The sequence below is a fragment of the Macaca mulatta genome, chromosome 1 (assembly GCF_049350105.2).
Source record: "Macaca mulatta isolate MMU2019108-1 chromosome 1, T2T-MMU8v2.0, whole genome shotgun sequence".
Lineage (NCBI taxonomy): Eukaryota > Metazoa > Chordata > Mammalia > Primates > Cercopithecidae > Macaca > Macaca mulatta.
Window position 1 is genome coordinate 221061299 of NC_133406.1, and position 21220 is coordinate 221082518.

General features: G+C 47.1%; 2 protein-coding genes across 3 annotated transcripts in view; one reads left to right on the plus strand and one right to left on the minus strand.

Moving 5' to 3' along the window:
- The first annotated feature begins 210 nt into the window (after positions 1–210).
- PLA2G2E (phospholipase A2 group IIE) lies at positions 211–3846 on the plus strand. The gene is made up of 4 exons (XM_001094364.3): positions 211–307; positions 1112–1250; positions 1453–1559; positions 3407–3846. The coding sequence occupies exons 1-4, from the start codon at positions 268–270 to the stop codon at positions 3547–3549; spliced, it is 429 nt and encodes a 142-aa protein (XP_001094364.1). The 5' UTR covers positions 211–267; the 3' UTR covers positions 3550–3846.
- Positions 3847–10534: 6688 nt separating this feature from the next.
- The window catches only part of OTUD3 (OTU deubiquitinase 3), a 31038-nt gene continuing 20352 nt past the window's right edge, over positions 10535–21220 (minus strand). Inside the window, exons 5-8 of one of the 2 annotated variants that reach the window (XM_015129802.3) lie at positions 19805–19912; positions 19115–19211; positions 17177–17361; positions 10535–15913 (exon numbers count right to left, since the gene is read on the minus strand). In XM_015129802.3, the coding sequence (XP_014985288.1) occupies positions 15737–15913; positions 17177–17361; positions 19115–19211; positions 19805–19912 (567 nt within the window). In that variant the 3' untranslated portion in view covers positions 10535–15736. Of the gene's footprint in view, positions 15914–17176; positions 17362–19114; positions 19212–19780; positions 19913–21220 lie in introns of both variants that reach the window. The other variant, XM_015129797.3, reaches the window with a different exon arrangement.

Here is a 21220-nt window from a genome sequence, read left to right on the forward strand (position 1 = left end):
TAAAGAGCCACGAGATTGCCCGCCATACCCTACACTGCCTGGAAGCAGAGCCGACAGGCCCCAGCTGGCCCCTCCCCGGGGACTTGGCCAAAGTGTCAGACCTGGAAGAATCGTTGCATCACTGGGCACTCACAGGTTAATGACAGGGAGTGGACAGGACCTGGGTATTTAACTAATTAGGAGGCGCCCTGAGATCAGAGGTGCCCCCGTTGCTTTCTTCTGCTGCCTTTTGTGCTCCTTGTGCACCTCCCTTCTCCATAACCTGGGATGAAACCTCCCCACGTGCTGGTGTTCCTTTGCCTCCTGGGTAAGTGATCTTTGTGACCTCCAGCCTTCTTCTGCCCCATCTGGCAACCCCAAGCTCCCCAGATGCCCCTGAGCCTGGCCCTACAGAGGGCATGGTGGATGCCAAACAGTGGAGGCTGCCCCCTTCCTGCCACCAGGGTGACCCCGAGGCCAGTTTTGCCTGAGCCAGCAGTGGCTGGAGCAGAGGGGAGGAGAATGCAGGCTAGGAGGGGTGAGGGACATGGGCCAGGGGCTGGAGCATCCTGGACAGCACACCCTGGGCTCCTTCTCCTACCCTAGCTTGCATGTTTAGCTCCAACCTGCCGAGGTGGGCAGGATTCAGCCCCATGGCTGAGTCAGGAGCACCGGGAGGAATTCAGGGAGGTCAGCGGAGGTGGTCAGGAGACAGGTCCAGTGCCATCTGATGAGACTTGAGGGGACAGAGTGTTCCTGGGTGAGATAAGGGCTGACACCTGGGGAGGACTGGTGGCTGGTGAGGAGCCCCTGGAAGGGGTGAACGAGTGATAGTGTTGTAGATAGAAGATAATAGTGGGAGGGGACATTGGAGGGGCCGACACACTGGAGGTGAAGACCAGGGGGATAAAGGTGCAAAGGCTGTCATTGGCAATATTGTTACTTATTACCATGCTTGTTGTTGAGAATGGGTTGCTTTGGGGAGGTGAGCTTAACTGGACAACTGGAGAGATGCCTGTGATCAGATTTGAGGGGACATCGAGGAAGTTGGCTGCAGAGGGTGGGGCTCTCCCTCTCCCCCTCTCCCTCCCCCTCTCCCCCTCTCCCACTCTCCCCCTCTCCCTCTCCACAGTGGCCCTGGTCACAGGGAACCTGGTCCAGTTCGGGGTGATGATCGAGAAGATGACAGGCAAGTCTGCCCTGCAGTACAATGACTATGGCTGTTACTGCGGCGTCGGCGGCTCCCACTGGCCGGTGGACGAGACTGACTGGTGAGGAGGCAGCCTGCAGGGGGACCTCCATGGGGATGGAAGAGCTGGGGGATCCTGGGAGGATCCTGGGAGAAGGGGGTGCGCCTGGAAAATTCAGGCGGATCTCTCCTCTGGGCCGCTTTGGGCTCTGGGCCCCCGAGCAGCCCCTGGTCCAACCCAGCCTGGCTCACAGGTCCCCCCAGGTTGACCATGACCCTTACAGGTGCTGCCACGCCCATGACTGCTGCTATGGACGTCTGGAGAAGCTGGGCTGTGAGCCCAAACTGGAAAAGTATCTTTTCTCTGTCAGCAAACGTGGCATTTTCTGCGGTAGGTGGACAGCCCTGAAGTGACACAGACACCCTGTGGTGAGGTGGGTGGAGGCAGCTTAAGACAGGAAGCCCCTCCTGATGGTGACCTTGGGCCTTATCAGAGCCAGACCCCGGGCTGGAGGCATGGGGTTTCCCATCACCATGTAACAGTGAGACCCAGATGTTCACCGGGTACCCAGGCTAGAGAAGCCCATACCCCATCAGTGCAACCCTCAGCCCCAGGTATCTCCCCACCCACAGACACCTCCCAGCTCCAGCCTCTGGAAAGAGGAGCGGAGGGGGCTGAGCTGAGCCAGGGCCCAGAGGAGCTGGACTCAGGCACCCTTCCAGGGCCTCAGCAGGAGCTAAAGGTGAAGTCCCTAAGACAGAACGAGCTGGGGCTTTGGGGACAGCAGACGTGGTTTCCAAATGCTGACTCCTCACTGGGACTGTCAGGCTGGACCCATTTGCTCAGCTTTGCCATGTCCAATGCCCACTTGGACCAATTAGCTTTCCTTTAGTCCCAGGCCCAGGCAAGCAGCCTAAACCAAGTGACAGCGTGCAGAGACCCCACATGGGAGAGCCTAGCTTTCTCCCTGCCACAAAGCCAGGAGCAGCCTGAAAGAAGGGCAGGGCCTGGTGGGCGGATGGTTCAGCGCGGAAGGATTCGGGAGGTCGTAGAAGACTCAGCTCAGGTCTCTAAATTCTGTCCTGGGGGCGGGGCAGAGCTGGCTCCATTTCCTCTGCAGTCATCAACTTGGCAGGGCAATGTGCCAGGTACTGAGTCCCTGTCGCTGGAAGTCCATGAAAGGCAGGAGCAGCCACCTGCCAGGATCAGGGCTGAGAGGAAGAGTTAGAGGAGGAGGCAGGCAGGTGGAGACACAAGCTCTGGATTCTACTCAGGGCGCCACCTTCCACCTGCCTGTGACTTTGGACAAGTGATATAATCCCTGGAAAGCCTCTGTTTCCTAATCTATAAAACGGAGAGGCTTATACCTACTTCCCCAGCTCAGTCCAGCAAAGAGCCCCCAAAAAGAGGCTGACCGGCTCGGTGTTAAGTCCCTTCCAACCCTGAGTATTGCTGACATAGCAGGCGTGGGCAGAGCCCTGACGGCAGAGAAAGGCTCACCTTCAAGGGGCGAAATGAGGCACCTGGTCTGAGCTGTGAGATACAGTCATGGAGAAAAAAGGGAGCTGGAGCCACTGCAGGCAGAGGTGACAGAGGCAGCTGCAGTGGAGAGAGGAGGAGCCTTCTGGGCCCCTACAGAGCTGATGCCAGCTGGCTCTTGGGAGGGCAGGTCATGGCAGAAGTCTGACTCCCAGGCTGGGCATGGGCAGAAAACTGGGCTCTATCCACTCTGATGAGGGCAGGCAGAGGGCCCTAAGCAGACCCCAGCTTTGGTCCCGGTGGCTTCTAGCCTGGGCCCACGCCACTCTGGGGCACACATAGCCATCAGAGTGAGTTGCTGTCATTTTCGTAGCTGTCCTCTCTGCTTGATGGCCACAATCCGCCATCAGCAACACATCACATAGGGGTGCAGGGGTTGCCTAGAAATCCCCCTGGCTGGGGGCAGTGAGAGCGAGCCAAGTGGTGTCTCTAAGGCAGGAGAGAGCTAAAGGCAGTCAGCGTGGGCTTGAGAGCAGGGAGGGACAGCGAGGGCAAGCTTCCAGCTTCCCTGGTGTCCCGAGCCACAGTGCACCCCGCCCTTGTCTCTTGTCTCACCCATTCCTGAAACAACGCGAGAGCTTGGGCTTCCATCAGAATGGAGTTGGTCCAGGTCAAGAACGTGGACCCGGGAGCAGCCAAGAGCTGTCCCACACATATCCTGAGCTTCTGTGGTCCCTGACTCACTTTGTCCCATCCAGCCGGCAGGACCACCTGCCAGCGGCTGACCTGCGAGTGTGACAAGAGGGCCGCCCTCTGCTTTCGTCGCAACCTGGGCACCTACAACCGCAAATATGCCCATTACCCCAACAGGCTGTGTACCGGACCCACCCCGCCCTGCTGAGGCTGTGCTCGGCCTCCTCCCTGTCCCTCGAGGTCCTGCCTCGGGCTGCGGTAGTCCCAGTCCTGGGGAACATTGGCACCAAAGGCCCTCCCTCTGGAAAATTCCTTTCCTGCAAACCCATCCCTGCTTCAGAGCTCAGAGATATGTCCTGGACCATCACTAGCCTCCCAGGCTACCCCTTCTCTGTAGAAAGAACCCTGCCCCAGGAGCCATGGATCCTTCAGCACCCGGAAGACTGTCAGCAACTTCTGGGATCTCAGCTCCCTCTTCTGAATAAGTGAATAATGTTTTCCATAATTCTAATATTCTCTGAGTCTCAAATTCTACCAGTCATTCTAGGGTTTAATTCACTAAAGTTTCATTCATTCATTATTTTTCTGATCACCTACCTTGTGCTGACAACGTGCTAAGCATTGGAATAATTTGGGAACAAGTCTGACATGGCTGGCCCTGCCAGCAATTCCAGCATTAAATTCTTTTAATTTTCCATGACAGTAAGTTTCTGTGACTCTTTTTTGTTTTTGAGACGGAGTTCGCTCTGTCGCCCAGGCTGGAGTGCAGTGGCGCAATCTCAGCTCACTGCAAGCTCTGCCTCCCAGGTTCACACTGTTCTCCTGCCTCAGCCTCCCAAGTAGCTGGGACTACAGGCGCCCGCCACCATGCCCAGCTAATTTTTTTGTATTTTTAGTAGAGATGGGGTTTCACCGTGTCAGCCAGGATGGTCTCCATCTCCTGACCTCATGATCCACCTGCTTCGGCCTCCCAAAGTGCTGGGATTACAGGCGTGAGCCACCGTGCCCCACCCTATGACTCTTTTTCTAACATTCTACAATCTTATCCAAAATAATGCAATCTCTGGAAGGAATATTTCTGGCCATATGGCTTAATGTGAAAAGCATGAAAAATACCAACCTAAAAATATTGTCCCCACTGTGTCATCAGGCCTCAAATCCCCCCCACTGGCAAAGATTGGTTAAGAGTGAGAAGCAGCTCTAGATGGTCTTTTCCACACCCCTTCTTTGATAGGCCCCTGAGGGCCAGAGAGGGGATGTTCTACCCAAGGGGGTGTCCCCACTCCCTGGCCCTTCATTTCTTCATGAAGTTGTCATCAGCCACCCACGCTCTGGTATGGCCGTGTTAACCAGGCCTGCTGGTTGTCATCTTGGAAAGACCAGAGTGCCCAGGGCAGTTCAGCTGTGAGGACACAGGAAGAGGAGGAGGAAAGGGTTCAGCATCGAGGGCCGACTCCAAGCTCCCAATTCTGAAGCCATGAAGAATGTAATGCACTCAAGGATTCCCACCAGGAGGAATGCAGCCTAATCTGGAAGCAATCTATTTCAGCAGATGTTACTTCTAAAGATAGAATTATCTATTATATGCTGATGAAATCTTACAGGACCAGGAATTCACCTGCTCAATGACTGCGCACCTGCCAATGCATTGCACAGGGCAAAGCTCACAGTGGACACTCAACAAATGTCCATTCCCTTCACCCTTCCCAGGGCCTGTGCACAGCATTCAGGACCTTGAGGGCAGGGAGGAGAGCAAAGAAAATCAAAGGGATGGTCGGTCACAGTGGCTCACGCCTGTAATCCCAGCACTTTGGGAGGCCAAGGTGGGCGGATCACCTGAGGTCGGGAGTTTGAGAACAGCCTGACCAACATGGAGAAACCCAGTCTTTACTAAAAATAGAAAATTAGCCGGGCATGGTGGCATACGCCTGTAATCCCACCTACTCAGGAGGCTGAGGCAGGAGAATCGTTGAACCTGGGAGGTGGAGGTTGCAGTGAGCCAAGATCGTGCCATTGCACTCCAGGCTGGGCAACAAGAGTGAAACTCCGTCTCAAAAACAAAAAGAAAAAAAAGACAATCAAAGGGATGTATCGCTGTGACCTTTAAAAGATGAACAAGCTCTGTGCTAGCAATAGGAAGGAGAAGAAGGACAGGACAGGCATGTGTACTTTGCTATTGTAACTGACTCAAATCCTCCCCAAGTATCACCCGAAAACCATGTCTTAAAGCAAAAACAGCCTGCGTGGGGGAAGAGTGCAAACCTGGTTTGTAGGAAAAGTGGTTCTGAGGCGCCCTCTGGTGTCCATTTCATTCAGGACACTAGGGAGAAACCTGCGCCTGGCTTAAACCTCGATTTCTCTTCCTCAGGTGAGCAAAGTGTGCTTCTGAGCTAGTGAAATTGGTCCCCTCACATTTTCATAAATAAATATACTGAGAAAATGCCAAAGGCGGCCACACAACCATCTGAGGATGACGGCCACTGTAGAAACGGGAAACACAGGGAGGAGCTGATACAGGCAGATTAGAGAGGTGACACCCTGGGCATGATGGATTTAAGGCACCAATGGGACACCTACCTGATGATCTTACAGTTGCATAACTTTCTGACCAAACAAACATTGAAACTTAGGAGCAAGACTCCAGCGCAGCCTGCTGTGACCCCTGCCCCCACCCACTCAAACCAGGCTGTGAGTCTTTTGGCCACAGACCAGCCTTTACCCTTTGCTTTCCCAGGGCTCAATAAATGTTTGATGATGGCATCAAGGGGCCTGCCTAAATCCTGTTTGCCTATGTGTGCGTGTCTAGAGAACAATCACTTGATACCCAGCAGTAGACTTGCAAAAGGGACTGAAAAAAGGGAAGAACCCTGAACTTGAACTCAGAGGTTCCAGGTAGAGCGCTTTGTTCTGCCACTTAGCAGCAGTGGCTCTGCTTAGACCTTTGCTACTCAGCGTGGTCCATGGGCAGTGGCAGCTGCAAAAGCAGCAGGGATCCTGTTCAAAATGCAAAATCTTGAACCTGACCCCAGACCTGCTGAAATCAGAATGTGTAAGTTAACAAGCCCCCCTGATGATTCGTGTGCACATTAAAATCTAAGTGCCGATAAATGGTCACAGCCTCGGTCTCTGCATTTGTCAAATGGAAGTATGACATCTCCCCAGCAGGCTGGTTGTGGCACAGTTTGAGTTAGCATGCATGAAAATGCACAAATAATGGCTAGCACTGAAAAATCACTCGTGTTCTATGAATGAATGAATGGATAGTCGTAACAATAGCTAACATTTGCTGAGCACTTGGCATTTGCCAGGCACTGTTTTAAGTGCTTTATGTGTGCTAATTCATTGGATGAGTAAACTAGGCCAAGGGGACTGTCAAAGCTGGGGAGGGGACATTCTCACCTAAATGTTTCATAGTTTGCCTCTCCAATTTTGATGACAGGATTTGGATTGGTTTTGCTTTTATTCCTATTTAGCACCTAACCAAAGCTACGCATGAAGTGCAAAGGTAAATACCTTGCTCAGTAAGTGACCAGAAATCACAGTGGAATTCCCAAGTTCAATGAAGAGTCTGATTAGGATTTCATGGACATGCGTCTGCTTCACTGGGGTTCTTTGCAATGTCACCACCAGAGAGCTGAATACTAAAGTTAATTCTTTCCTTCAATAAGTTTTGTACTTCTGGTCTTTTGTGCTTCTGGTCTTTTGCTGGATGCTGGAGATAGACACGAATCAGAGTCAACCAGCAGACAGAAAACAGCAACTATTCTACACTAGCAAGTAATGTGACACCCCTAAGAAGAGAGTATCAGGACTAATGGTTCTTAAACCCTCCATCCTTCATCACGTCTCCGTCCTGTCCACCGGTGCCAGCTTCATTTTCCCAGAGCCTGATTTTCATCGTCACTCCTCTGCTCCTGATCCATCGGTGGCTCCCCATTGTCCACCAGCCCCTGGTATTCAAGGCTTGGTATCATCTGCTTTTCTAGCCTCTTTTATGCAGCCCTATCTATTTACTAAGCTCCTCTGCTGTCCTGCCTTCATACCCTTGTGCAATAGCTTCTCTCAACCTAAAAGCCTCCCTTGCTCACAGGCTCATCACCATGCTAAAATCCATGGGCTTAAAGTGAATCCCAAATGTCACCTTTTCCTTTATTTTTAGAGACAGGGTCTCACTCTTGCCCAGGTTGGACTGCAGTGGCACAATCATAGTTCACTGCAGCCTTAACCTCCTGGGCTCAAGCAAGCCTCCCACCTTAGCCTCCCATGTAGCTGGGACAACAGGTGTGTGCCATCAACTCTGGCCAACTTATTTTTGGTAGAGACTGGGTCTCGCTATGCTGCCCAGGCTGGTCTCAAACTCCTGGCCTCAAGCGATCCTCCTGCCTCAGCCTCCCAAACTGTTGGGATTACAAGTATAAGCCACCCTGCCCAGTCCCAAATGTCACCTTTTCCATGATGCAGTTTCAACTGGAGCAGATTTCACCCTCCTTGAACTGCCAAGCTGTGTTTATACCTTTCCTAGAACTGCTTACCCCGTTATTTGGGTCCTTGCATGGTGGCGGCAGACTGCTCTGGGTTCAAATCCTGTCTCTGCTACTAAGCTGTGATCTTGGGCCCATTATTTATTCCTGAATAGAACCATCAGCCTCACAGGGTGGTTTTCAAGTTCAAATGAGACGATGTATCCAGAGGGCCCGGGGCACACTAGCTGCTCCATCTGTGCTTGGCCACCTTCTGTATTTTTGCTCTCCAATTGCAATTGTCACACAGTAGATGCCAAACAGGTACCTGTTCAGTTGAATTCTACGCTAATGTCCCCCAGAGGCAGAGGTAGATGGTGCAGCATTTTTCCAGGCAAGAGCTACCTGTAACATTCCCAGGTCAGAATGCACACGCAGGCCGGCTCCAGACACTACAAAGCAGTCAGGCAGATCTTTGTTATTTTGGGGTTTTGAGACAGGGTCTCACCCTGTCACCCAGGCTGCAGTGTGGTGGTGTGATATAGCTCCGTGCAGCCTGAGACTCCTGAGCTCAAGTGATCCTCCTGCCTCAGCCTCCTGAGTAGGTGGGTCTACAGAAAGGCACCCGGCACCAGACCCCAGTAATTTTGTGTGTGCATGCGTAGAGACAGGATCTTGCTAGGTTGACCAGGCTGGTCTTGAACTCCTGGGTGTGAGCAAGCCTCCTGCCCCAGCCTCCCGAAGTGCAGGGATTACAGACGTGAGCCACCGCACCCAGGCCTGATCTTGAGAATCCATTCAGCAAGCACAGCATTACTCTTCCAGTAGAGAAAGGCACATGCGAGGTGTTTGAAGAAGTTCCCAGTCTTTCTCCAAACTCATTGTGCATCCCTAATAAGCTCTGTCCTAAACACTGGAGCATCCCACTCCTAGGTTTCGCTTGCACTGGCCATTCAGTCCAAAATGCCTTCGCTCCCATTTCTGCGTCCTGTCTCCCCTTTCGTGCCTCGTCCAAATATCACTTCCTCCACCAAGCCTTCCCGAATTCTTTGAACTCACAGCCCTCTCATCAGTGCCTCCTTTACGGCATATGCTGTCTCCTGGGTCAGTGACATGTCCACTTTCACTCCTGGACTGGAGGCTTTTTGAAGGCAGGATCTATGACTGTTTCAACACCCAGAAATAAGGACCCATACAGAGTAGAGGCTCACTCGATGGATTCTTGGATGTTTGGATGGATGAATAAATTGAATAGAAACAATCCTCTGGGGATACCCAAGTCCTTCTGCCATAGGGCGGTTCGGACGAGTTTCTCCCAGAAGGTAGGACATGTTTCCTTCTGCCAAGCCAGAATCTGTGAAGTGACAGGACTGGCCTCAAGCCTTTGCAACCAAGTTCTAAATCTCTGCATCTAAATGGTCTGAGAGTGCCCATTCCGTCAGCAAAAACCATTCTGTCCAGCCAAAACCATATTGGAGCAGGGCTTTTTATGAACTGTATCTCAAGACACACACTCTGTGTCTGTGCATTGGAGGAAGGGAAAGGCCAGAAGCCTGGGGTGGTGTCTGGCTGATGCAACTCTAAACACCCAGGTTTTCAGCCAGGCTTTCTCCAAGGTGACCATGAGCAGTTACCAAGAAGGGACAAAGGTACAGCCACGTGTCCCTACCTGGCTCAAGAACACTTCTCTGTCCTTAAAGACTCATCCTATCTCCCACACAGGATCTTACAGGTCACCTGGTCCAACGTTGCCCAAACAGGAAGCCCCTCGAATCCCTAGAAGCGGCCACCTGGCCCCAGCTGAATCCCTGGAATGGGATTAAGGAGGCCATGGAAGTTTTTCCATGTGCGGGCAGCACCTAGATTGGGACATCACGTTGGACCATAGCAGGTTTTCTGGAAGAATCTCAGGTTAACGGGGTCTGGAATCCGGGCCTCATGGGCTCAGGAACCAGACAGTGTTTGTCTATCCAGAGATGATGGGTCTCTCAGTTGTGGAGTGAAGAAGAACCACACAGGGAAGATCGCTTGAGAGACTGTAGGAGAATCTGCTTGCAGGAGCTGGAATATTCTTGCCTTTCATCCAGGAAACCATACAGTCCTTTTTGACATCAAGGCATCAGGGAGCCAATTCAGAAGGCTGCTTGTTGAATACAAAATGAAGAACGGGAGAATGGGAGTCTCAAAGTCAAAACCATGATATGGTGAGGTCTTCAGAGCCTGACTGGCCAGAGCGCTTGTGTGGATGGGGCCACGGCTGGACGCACTGAAGGACTCCCCTCGCTCTGGTTTCCTGTGGACCCTTCTAGGTGAGTCGTGCCCCAGATGGTGCTGTCTGTGCCTTGGCAGGGAGCCTCCTCCTGGAATGGGGTCAAACAACACTGAGAGTTCTAGAGGAGCCCAAAGTGGCCGCTGACAGACAACTGCTACACATTTAAACAGTTTCAAACTATCAAGAGGTGCTCTCAGATATCAGGCAGAAATCTTAAGTGTGTAGTCCTTAAGAATGGCCCTGCCATTGTGTGTGGTGGCTGCACTTAGCTGCATTAAAGCAAAAATCAGCTGTTCTAAGCTTAGTCAGATCCCAAAGGACTACACACCGAGAACACTCAATCCAGCACATGCACACACGCAAACCTTCCACACAACGTCTCTAAAAAGGACATTCCCAGCACACTCAGTCTCCCTGCCCACTCAAACGGTGGTCAGATACTGATAAAAACAACTTAAAACTTTGTTTTTAAACTAGAATTTATTGGTATACAAAACTCCATTTCATAGATAAAGTGGCACATCTTTGCAGCTTCTATTGCACCAAGTATCGAAGATTAAAAACACACAAAAAAGAAACATTTGGTTTTGAAAACACTGCAAATAGCCAAGTACAGTACTTTGGTAAATAAAAAATAAAATGGTTCAGATGAACACAATCTGTGGAAAGAAACGATCTAGGGGGAAGGAACTATGGACATCAGACAATGGTCACAATTCTCACCATCGAGCTCCATAGATAAGGCAAGACTTGCTAAGTCTATGGATCACGACCCCATGGAGGTCTTAAGTTTCTCCAGACTGAAGCTAGAACACGTATAGTGCAATTAGAAAAAGAGAAGGCCCCTTCTCCACGGACACACCCACCCCTCTGTAAAGGGGACTGGCGCACGCCAACACTTGTGCATGGGAAAGGGGAGCCCCCGGGTGTGACGTCTGACTCCTGGCCCTTTTCTTCTTTCCTCTGAGCTCAGTGCTGGTGGAGACTCTGGAAGAGTCACTGGGAAGGCCAAGGGCCCTTCCTACTATGAAAAATGAACCGTTAAGAGTGGGAAAATGTGGGGAGCTTCTCACCAGTACTGCTCGAGGGAACTGCCAGGGATCAAACCGCCAGCTGAGGTCTGTGGCTGAGCTCACATGATTGTCATGGACGGCTGGCAGCCTGCTGCGGGCTGACACACCAAGGATGAGAGTCAGGCTACAGAGGCTCTGTCCAGCAATCACCGCCGCCCACAAGGACTGGCAATGAGCAGCAGCAGCTCTGGATCATGGCTATGCCCTGCTTAGAATAAATTCCCTATGCAAAAGTTCGTAGTTTTACAGAAATAGACTCTTTACACTGGTACCAGCCCCTTCTCAAGTAATTCTGCAAGGATGCTAAACATTTTCACGGAACCACAAAACAGTCCTAACGAGGACAGTAAAGAGAGGGATGCTACAAAGCAGCTGCTTCAAAGACATAGGTCAGAGTCTGAGGTTTTAAAGGAATTTCACCTCAGGACGGAAGACGGCCAGGCCAACCACAAGGCACAGCTCTTTCCGGAGGCCCCCATCAGTGGAGAACGGTAAGCTCTGCATCCTCCATACACTTGGTGACTGGTGTTCCGTGTTCTCTCCACATTCCAAAAATGACTGTCTCCTTACTAATATGCGATGGCAGACGTCATAATTTATGCCATCTAGATCTTCAATGATGTCATTAAAAAAAATACAATTTACTGGCCGGGCAGGGTTGCTCACGCCTGTAATCCCAGCACTTTGGGAGGCTGAGGTGGGCAGATCACGAGGTCAGGAGTTCGAGACCAGCCTGGCTAACATGGTGAAACCCCATCTCTACTAAAAATATAAAAATTAGCCAAGCGTGGTGGCACGCACCTGTAATCCCAGCTACTCAGGAGGCTGAGGCAGGAGAATTGCTTGAACCCAGGAGGTGGAGGTTGCGGTGAGCCGAGATTGCACCACTACACTCCAGTTTGGGCAACAAAGCAAGATTCTGTCTCAAAAAAAAAAAAAAAAAAAAATTTACTTTAGAGCCAGGAAAACACATCTTATAAAAAGTGCCATTATTACATCACCTCAGAACAACTGTCAAAGGCCCCAGAGTTTTAGCAACACTTGTTCTGAAAGCTGTGATGAATGAAGCTGTGAACAACAAGAATGGCAAAACAGAAAAACTGCATCAGAGTCTGAGTCTAAAGATTTAACATGGCTAGACAGAGCCTTGAGGTAAGAAAGTGAAGAGCTACGCATCTACCCAAAACGGGAGTCGGACAGGGCCACTGACATGTCACACTAAAATCAGGAAGCTCCGTTGTCTTCCCCTGGCAAAGATCCTTTTGGTCAGGGTAATTTTTAGTCACCTCTGACTAGGAATCCAAGTCTCCTTCAACTGACTGAATATTTCACAGAGGTAAACTGATAGCATTCTATGCTGACCCAGTAAAACCCAGGCAGAGTCTACAGAGTTTCTCAGAGTTAGAGAAATTGCACATTGACTACGGGGACTCACTACGAGTACAGTTCAGCGCCGAAGTCCATCTGATGCTACCTGTGTAATATGTGAGCAACTCTCTCCCCGACGGAAGGTGGCCCTCCTCCCACCCCACCTCCCACCCCCACCCCCACCCCCGAAAATCACATCATTTCACACTGAAGCTCCCTGGGGCAAGCAGGGCAGGCATAATAAATTACCCATGGAAAGGCTCCCTCCCAGTCAGCTCCAGCTGCTCCACAAGGGAGACCCCACTTCCCAAGCCCTCAGAATCAAATTGGCATTGTAAGTGTTTTCAGAGCTTAATAAAGAAACTACAGACAACGTCGACTAACATTTAAAATTCTTTCTGCCACAATTTCTCAAGCATACTTTGCTCCTGAAAGTGTATGTTCATTATTATTGAAAAACTAAATATACATATACATTCTAACTTTCTAATATCTCCTAGTGGCAACTATATTATCTAGAAGTTATGGTTCTATGTTGCTTTAATACATCTACCTCTCTAGTTCAAAGTTGTTGCCACTAAAATTGTATTTATTTTGACCTCTAAAAAAAACTTTTTAAAATCCATAAAACCTTTATATACAGTTTTAAGAGCAGTAAGCAGCTATGTACCACTGCTCCATCCCCTTTCTCCTGACCAAACTACAAGCTACCAAGACAATCTCATGTAACATAAATGTCTACAAGATATAACACAGAGGTTAAGACACATTCAGTTCCTAATAAAGAGTTCACAGAGTACCTGTACTAGAGTAATAGCTGCTGACAACAGTCATCCCAGGACTAAACATACTGGGCCTCCACTCGGGCTGCCAGTGAAGTAATTTTCCAGTGCCCACTGAGGCAACTAAGCATATCGATTCCAACTACCTTATGTACCCAATGAGACTGAGGCAGTGAAGTCTAAATTGAAACCATTAGCTAGAAGGTATCACTGAAGTTGGATGCATGTACCCCAGACCAACTGTAACTGAAAAGCTGTGAAACAGTAATAAAAGAAAATTACTAAAGCCATTTGATTAGTTTTTTAAATCACCGTTATTATACTCCAGAAATGCTGAAGCCTATTATCAGAATTAGGTAATTTATAAATAAATGTTACCAATATTCTTTAATAACTTTTTAGCAGCTTCTAAAACTTCTAAAACCCAACAGGGCCCAAGGCCACCTTCATTAACCATGTAAATAAAGCAATTCTACTACTTCTGACAATGAGTCTCTCTTAAGCTGACTGCTAATCTGAATTTCTGGCATACAATCTTGTCTTTCTGAGAGGATCTGGCCTCTGAGCTCAAGCAGCACAAGACAGACAGGAAAGCATCTTCTTCAGAAACACTCAGCCAGTCAGGAGTCTGCCCAGTGTTGAAAACCAAGACAACCACAGATCCTGACGCACTCTCGATCCCACTCCCATAGAGTAAGGCAACAGAGATCTTTCATTCGTTTGGAATGAGTACAGCAACACAGCCTCAAGCTCAGGGCTCTGCGATGTGCACAGAAAAAATGCTGTGCACTTTTAATCTGCTAAATTTTACAATGTACTGTACCCAAGAAGAATCCAAATCACAATGTCCTAGGAGCAATTCCAAGAGACTACTGATGCTCCAACTACAAAAAGCCACCAAAGTCAAAAACAAAATCAAAAGACAGCAGTGAAACTGAAGAAAGCAAATGGCCTGCTGATAAAGACAATCTGACGACTCCAGGAACTACCAAACTTTTTAATTATCACTTTGCCTCCGAATTTTTCTAATTGTGAAATGTGAGGGGTGGGGAAGATAACTAATATTTAACTTTCAACTCAGCATCAATTATTTGCCCAAGTATTAGGTCCCAAAAGACAAAGATTATCCACGATGGGCCACCTCAGATGTTATGGTTAAGTTCACATCCACCAACTCAGTTTTAGGAATGACATCTCTCCATTGCTCAAGTCTGTCTATTTCAGAACTGAAGAGTCATTCGAAGGCCTTAACCGAAGTATATTCTCTTCCCTGCTGGTCCAACCTAAGTCAACCAACTCTGCTGGTCCAACAACTCCCAGCAGATGCTGGAGTTTCCCAACTTCTAAATGCCAAACAGGGCTTAAATAAAAAGAAATACATGTGGCATTTTATAAGATTTAATTTCCACAATACTAAGTTTAGCAACCTATAAGGTCAAGTTACCATGTATCTCTCTGAAGGCATCTAAGTCTACAACAGAAGGGAAGAAAATCCTCATTTAAAATGCGAACATGAAAAACCTTATTCTTCCAGGCTTCTTCTATAAAAACATAATTATTTAGACTCCTCTTAGGCAAAACCCCAGTTCTTCTTCTCCTGTTAGAACTACAGACCCTGCTCTACATACTATCAGAATTCCAGAACTGTATCACAAGTAGTAACATGCCATCTCCCCAATGTCAGGAAACAAATACCAAAAACCCAACACCACCACTGTCAACTTCCCAACAAGGCCCAGGCCTAATTAACAGTCAGCTGCATTTATCATATGGCTTGAGTGCAAATGAACTAACAGCACCTACATCCCATCTGAAATAACATCAGAATCAGGAAGGAGAGAAATGCAGTTAATTTCCATCCTGATTGCAGGCCACAACCCTCATGTAACTTTGGGAAAACAATTCCTGAATTATTTTCTGAGTAACTTGGATTAGAAGAAAGTAAATCAAAGCATATTCCTGAGTTGGAGATCATTTATAAGCTACCCTATGTTAGTATCTGTTTGAAAATGAAAGAGAAACTAAGGAAACTTGTCATTCTCAATTTCTAACAATTATTCTAAACTACTCATGAACAATTACAGCAAAACTCACCCCAAATGTTAAGGAAAGATCCTAGGGTCACTGAAGTCTGATTTTCGGGCAAATAAAGCCACCACTTAACAGGTTTTTTTCTGACCTATCTGCCCCTAAAACTCAGTATTTTAATTTTGTATTACAGAATATGAATGGCCTCACTGCATTTTCATAAAACAAAACATATCACTAATAAAACTTTGAACAAAAAAAGAGGCAGCTCGAAGGACACTAACTCAGTGTGGGAGCTCATGTGTGGGCTTTGTTGGTTGTGTTTCGTTTCATAAAAGGACGGCCTCGCTGGAAAGTCTGGCACACAGCAATCCTTTTCCAGCCGCTTCTTACAACTCCCAAGAGGCCAGAGTCAGATGTTGAGAGCAGCAAAGGTCTTCACCAAGGTGACCTGTGTGTTCGCCTCTGCTTCGCTTCTGTTGTTGTCCCTGTGGCTACCTCTGCTCTCCAGGGCTTTGTGGCGGTGCCTCTCCTCCTGCCGCTTCTTCTTCTCCAGCCATTGCTGTTCTCGCCTCTGTTTGTTTGTGACCTGAGAGAGAAGGCCGTGGTGGTGAGTAGGCAGCACGGAGGCTCAAGCTGCCACCTGCTAGAAGGGAGATGGTGGCAAAGGGCACAGATTGCTTTTCAGCAGCAACAGGGAAAAACAATCTAAGATGCCAAAGATGATTTACTGTCCACTGCCGCTCAAATTTACATTTAAATTCATATTTCCTTGCTGAACTAGCAAACAAAATTCCATTCTTCCCTTAAAGAAATCAGCCCTCATCCAGCAAGAGGTAACACACACACGTGTCAGAGGACACTTTTCCCCACATAATTTAATGCCCCAGGTAATTCTGACAAAATCCTCAGAAGCTTATTGCATCTTTGCCTCTGCTGTGGCTTTGTACACTGTGGCATTTTGAGCTCAGAACTTCTTGGTGAAAATCTTTAAAATGATTCCAAATTCAGTGAAATGGAAGATGTCACATACTACCTGTGGAAGTGAAGGGCAGGGAGGGAGATGTACCTTTCTGGAAAGCACTTGACAATTTACCAAAAGCCTTTAAAAGATTCATGTATTCATGACCTTTAACCTGTTCATTCCTCTTCTAGGATTTTATCCAAGATAATTATGCAAAACCCCAAAGATTTATACACAAAGGTGTTCATTGTAGATCACAGCATTTATAAAAAACATGAATAAACATGGGAAGAGCCCACACATACAGTAATGGTAGGTGGGAAAAGGAGGCTTTTCATTTGTACACTGAGGACAATTTCAGAGTATATTTCCTTCCAATTGTCACTGCATACACCAAACAGGGTAAGTGAGGTCATTCTGCTTCTTGATGTATCTTTATGCATTCCCCAGATTTTCCACACTACTCTTTTTTTTTTTTTTTTTTTTTTTTTGAGACGGAGTCTCGCTCTGTCGCCCAGGCTGGAGTACAGTGGCCGGATCTCAGCTCACTGCAAGCTCCGCCTCCCAGGTTCACGCCATTCTCCTGCCTCAGCCTCCCGAGTAGCTGGGACTACAGGCGCCCGCCACCTCGCCCGGCTAATTTTTTTGTATTTTTTAGTAGAGACGGGGTTTCACTGTGCTAGCCAGGATGGTCTCGATCTCCTGACCTCGTGATCCGCCCGTCTCGGCCTCCCAAAGTGCTGGGATTACAGACGTGAGCCACCGCGCCCAGCCCACACTACTCTTATAAATTAGAAGGAAAATACAAATAAAATTATCTCAAGCTCCCACCACTGCCACAGAATTACACCTGCCCACCACCTACCCTTTCAACCCCATCTTACATACCTTTGCGAGCTGGTTTTTATTTGCTTTGTTTTCTTCACTTGGGCTGGCCCGTGCCTTATTGTTTTCGGTGCTGCCTTCATTTAAGCCCTGATTTCCAAAGATTCTGGCACCACTGCCACCCTCCTCCCATAAAGGGCCACACTGCTTCAGCACTCGACCAGTGGGCTCAAGATTCTCTTCTGCATCTTCCAAAGAAAGATATTTCATTAAAACTGAGAACCTGAGAGAGTTACACAGGTGATTACTGTATTAATGATTCCAAAATTACCTGGGTCCCTACTTGGCCACAGGGGAAGTAAGTTTCCTTGAGACAAATTCTAATGTCAAGACAGTGGGAAACATAGGAAGAAAAAGTTGGTAAAAGTGGGAAGATAAATGTGTTGTTTTTTTTTTGTTTTTTTTTTTTTTTTTGAGACGGAGTCTCGCTTTGTCGCCCAGGCTGGAGTGCAGTGGCCGGATCTCAGCTCACTGCAAGCTCCGCCTCCCGGGTTTACGCCATTCTCCTGCCTCAGCCTCCCGAGTAGCTGGGACTACAGGCGCCCACCACCTCGCCCGGCTAGTTTTTTGTATTTTTAGTAGAGACTGGGTTTCACCATATTAGCCAGGATGGTCTCGATCTCCTGACCTCGTGATCCGCCCGTCTCGGCCTCCCAAAGTGCTGGGATTACAGGCTTGAGCCACCGCGCCCGGCCTGATAAATGTTAAAATAACCCACTGACCAGCGTTTTGATCAGCTTCCCAACAGCAGAGTGCTTTTTAGATAAATTATGTTTTAACATGAATTTTTACGGGAAAGTCTTCCATTTGCACCCAAAACCGAGAACACAAACAGGCTCTAAAGTGGTGCTGTCCAATGTATTAGCCACTAGCTATATGTGGCCATTTACATTTAAATTAAAATTAAACATTTAAAAGTTAGCTCCCCAGTCTCATTGCACAAGTGGCAGGTACACACTATACTGAACAGCACAGATCACTGGAGGGTGCTGTTTAAAGTCTCAAAGACCAAGTTACTTACAGATTTCTAAAAGTACAGCCAATACATAGTGGATAATAAAATACCTCATCACATGGAGAACTATGATGCCAGAAACAGTATCTGACATGTAACATCTGGCAATCAGTATTTATTGATACCATTTTAAATAAATGACTTGAGAAGGTAATAAGATGTTACATCTCTTTTTTTTTTTTTTTTTTTTTGAGACAGAGTCTCACTCTGTTGCCCAGGCTGGAGTGCAGTGGTGTGACCTCAGCTCACTGCAACCGCCACCTCCCAGGTTCAAGCGATTCTCCTGCCTCAGTCTCCTGAGTAGCTGGGATTACAGGCACCCACCACCACACCCAGCTAATTTTTGTATTTTCAGTAGAGACGGGGTTTCACCATGTTCGTCAGACTGGTCTCGAACTCCTGACCTCGTGATCCGCCCGCCTTGGCCTCCCGAAGTGCTGGGATTACAGGTGTGAGCCACCACACCAGGCCTTTACATCTCGTTTCTTTCCTCTGAGTCACAAAATTAAACTCGGTTCATGTTTAAAAAAAAAAAAAAAATCAAAATTATCACAAGTTAATAGAAATCTAAATATTTCCACCAGGAAAACAATTCTCGTTATCATTTTGGTCTTCTAAGGGCATCTTATTTCTAAACAGGTTAATTCTTCCCTGATGCGTCCCCCAGCACCCTGTACTCCCACCCCATTATGTACTATCACACCAGTTTACCTGTCTCCACCATCCACCCTCCACGCCTGAACTACACTCCCCCTGAAGCAGGGCCAGGACCTAGTAAAAAATGTCTGCATACAGAACATGCTCAATAAACAACTCCTAAATGAATGACAGAACAGTTACCACCTGTGACTTGGTTAAAAATAAATATTTGGAAAATTACCAACACAACCATTTTGAAGGCCTATAAATATCAGTCATGGACTTACTATTTCTCTTCCCTTGGTTCATCTGAAGCATGGCAATTATTGCAGATTCAATATTATAATTTTCAGCTTCCAGATTCTGGACTATTAAATTAAAATCCTATCCAAGAAACAAACAAACAAAAAAATCACTTCAAAACTCTCAGTATATTTTTCTGCCTAGCTCTACTTCAATAATCATAAACATAAAGATGTAATAGTGAGAATTAATAATCATAAACATAAAGATGTAATAGTGAGAATTAAGACAAGGTTTCAGGACCTTTTCCATTTAGAAAATGTCAATTTTCAATAAGGTTGGTCCCTTGAAATAACCATCTAATGTACATTTATAAATGAACGCCCTGTATAAAACTGCATTTGTACTACTGCAAACACTAGTCAGGAAAAATTAAATCCGCATACTCCCTGAGAACTTTGAGCAGTACTGGGTGAAGTCTAGCAAACAACAGGGAAATGAATAAACAGCTCTCATTAAGCCACATATGCTAATCGAACTATAAATCTCATGGGCCTATTTTGCCCCACAAGGTGCTGATATGCTGGAGAGGTCCTATGAAACTAAGACGTAAGCTAGGCACAGCAACACGTAAGCTAGGCACAGCAACACGTAAGCTAGGCACAGCAACACTTGCTTCTAAATCATTCCTGCATGACAGAAATACTAACTGAACATCCAGTTGCATTACAAACTTTCTGGACAGCATCCTCTACTTCGTCTCTCAGGTCGTCTTCAGAGTCCATTCCCTTTGTCTTGATCTTTTCTCTTTTATTTGATTCATCTTGATGAAGCATCTGAAACTAAAGGAAACAAATAATAATCAGGGAACTGTGTTGAGAATCAAACTATGTTCACAATCTTCAACAAAAGACACTCTAATCTCGAAAAGCACCCAGGGAAACTTGTCAATCCAAATCCTAAAGCCACAAAGAACAGTTCACTTGGGATCCATGAGACCTTTACAGCCTGGGCCTTACATCAGAAAAGCTAAAATCATCCCTCTGTAGATGCTCAACCACCTTCTTCTGCTTCCCATTAATGCAGGGAGATAGGTAAATGGGCAAAGACAGCTCTATTTTTTGAACGTAAAAGTATAGTGGACTCCAGCAACATGCAGTATATTCCTCGGAATGTTAATACAAAGCATTCTATTATAAAATTAAACGCTAAGAATTTGACAAAGAGTTACAGGAGTCTTTGACCCAGTAGTTTCAGTTTTGAAATTTAGCCAAAGGAAATAATATCAAATAGAGAAAAGATTTATGGTCCTGGTGCAGTGGCTCACACCTGTAATTCCAGCACTTTGGAGGGCTGATAGGGGTGGGTCACTTCACCTCAGGAGTTCAAAACCAGCCTGGGCAACAAAGTGACATCCCATCTCTACAAAAAAACACAAAGAATTCTTTGGGCATGGTGGCATGCACCTGTAGTCCCAGCTACTCAGGAGGCTGAGGTGGGAGGATGGCTTGAGCCCAGGAGGTAGAGGCTGCAGTGAGCCGAGATCACGCCACTGCATTCCAGCCTGGGCAACAGAGCTAGACCTTGTCTCGAAAAAGTAAAGAAAAGAAAAGAAAAGATTTAGGTAAAAGGGCTGACAGTGTTACTTATACTAGTGAATAACAAAACCACCGAAAGGCTTTATAGTATGGGTATGGTTAAATAACCACTGTAAATCCACAGAATGATGTCTTCATTCCCACCAAAGGAAGAAACACAATCATCACTCCCACCGTTATTACTTAACAATATTTTGGAGGTAACAGCCAAAGCCATTAGCTAAAATAAATTATAAGTATAAAATTAAAAAGAAAAAAGTAATCTGTCCTTGTAAATGATATAATTCTGTAACTGAAACAAGAGAATCAACAAAAAAAACTACCGCAAACCAAAAAAATTACAGCAAATCATATACCTGATAAGACTCTAGCATCTAGCATATATTAAAAACTCTTACAACTCAAAAACAAAAAGGCAGAACCAATTAAAAAATAGGTAAAAGACTTGAATAGACATTTCTCCAAAGATATACAGATGGCTGAAAAGCACATGAGAAGACGTTCAATGTCATTAGCTATTAAGAAAATGCAATTCCAAACTTTAAGATACTG

What these genes read in the sequence shown, in the direction of transcription:
- PLA2G2E (XM_001094364.3), top strand. Translation starts at nt 268, where the DNA reads ATGAAACCTCCCCACGTGCTGGTGTTCCTTTGCCTCCTGG. An exon ending in GGTGTTCCTTTGCCTCCTGG is followed by an intron (nt 308 to 1,111) that starts GTAAGTGATCTT and finishes CCCTCTCCACAG; the next exon opens with TGGCCCTGGTCACAGGGAAC. An exon ending in CCGGTGGACGAGACTGACTG is followed by an intron (nt 1,251 to 1,452) that starts GTGAGGAGGCAG and finishes TGACCCTTACAG; the next exon opens with GTGCTGCCACGCCCATGACT.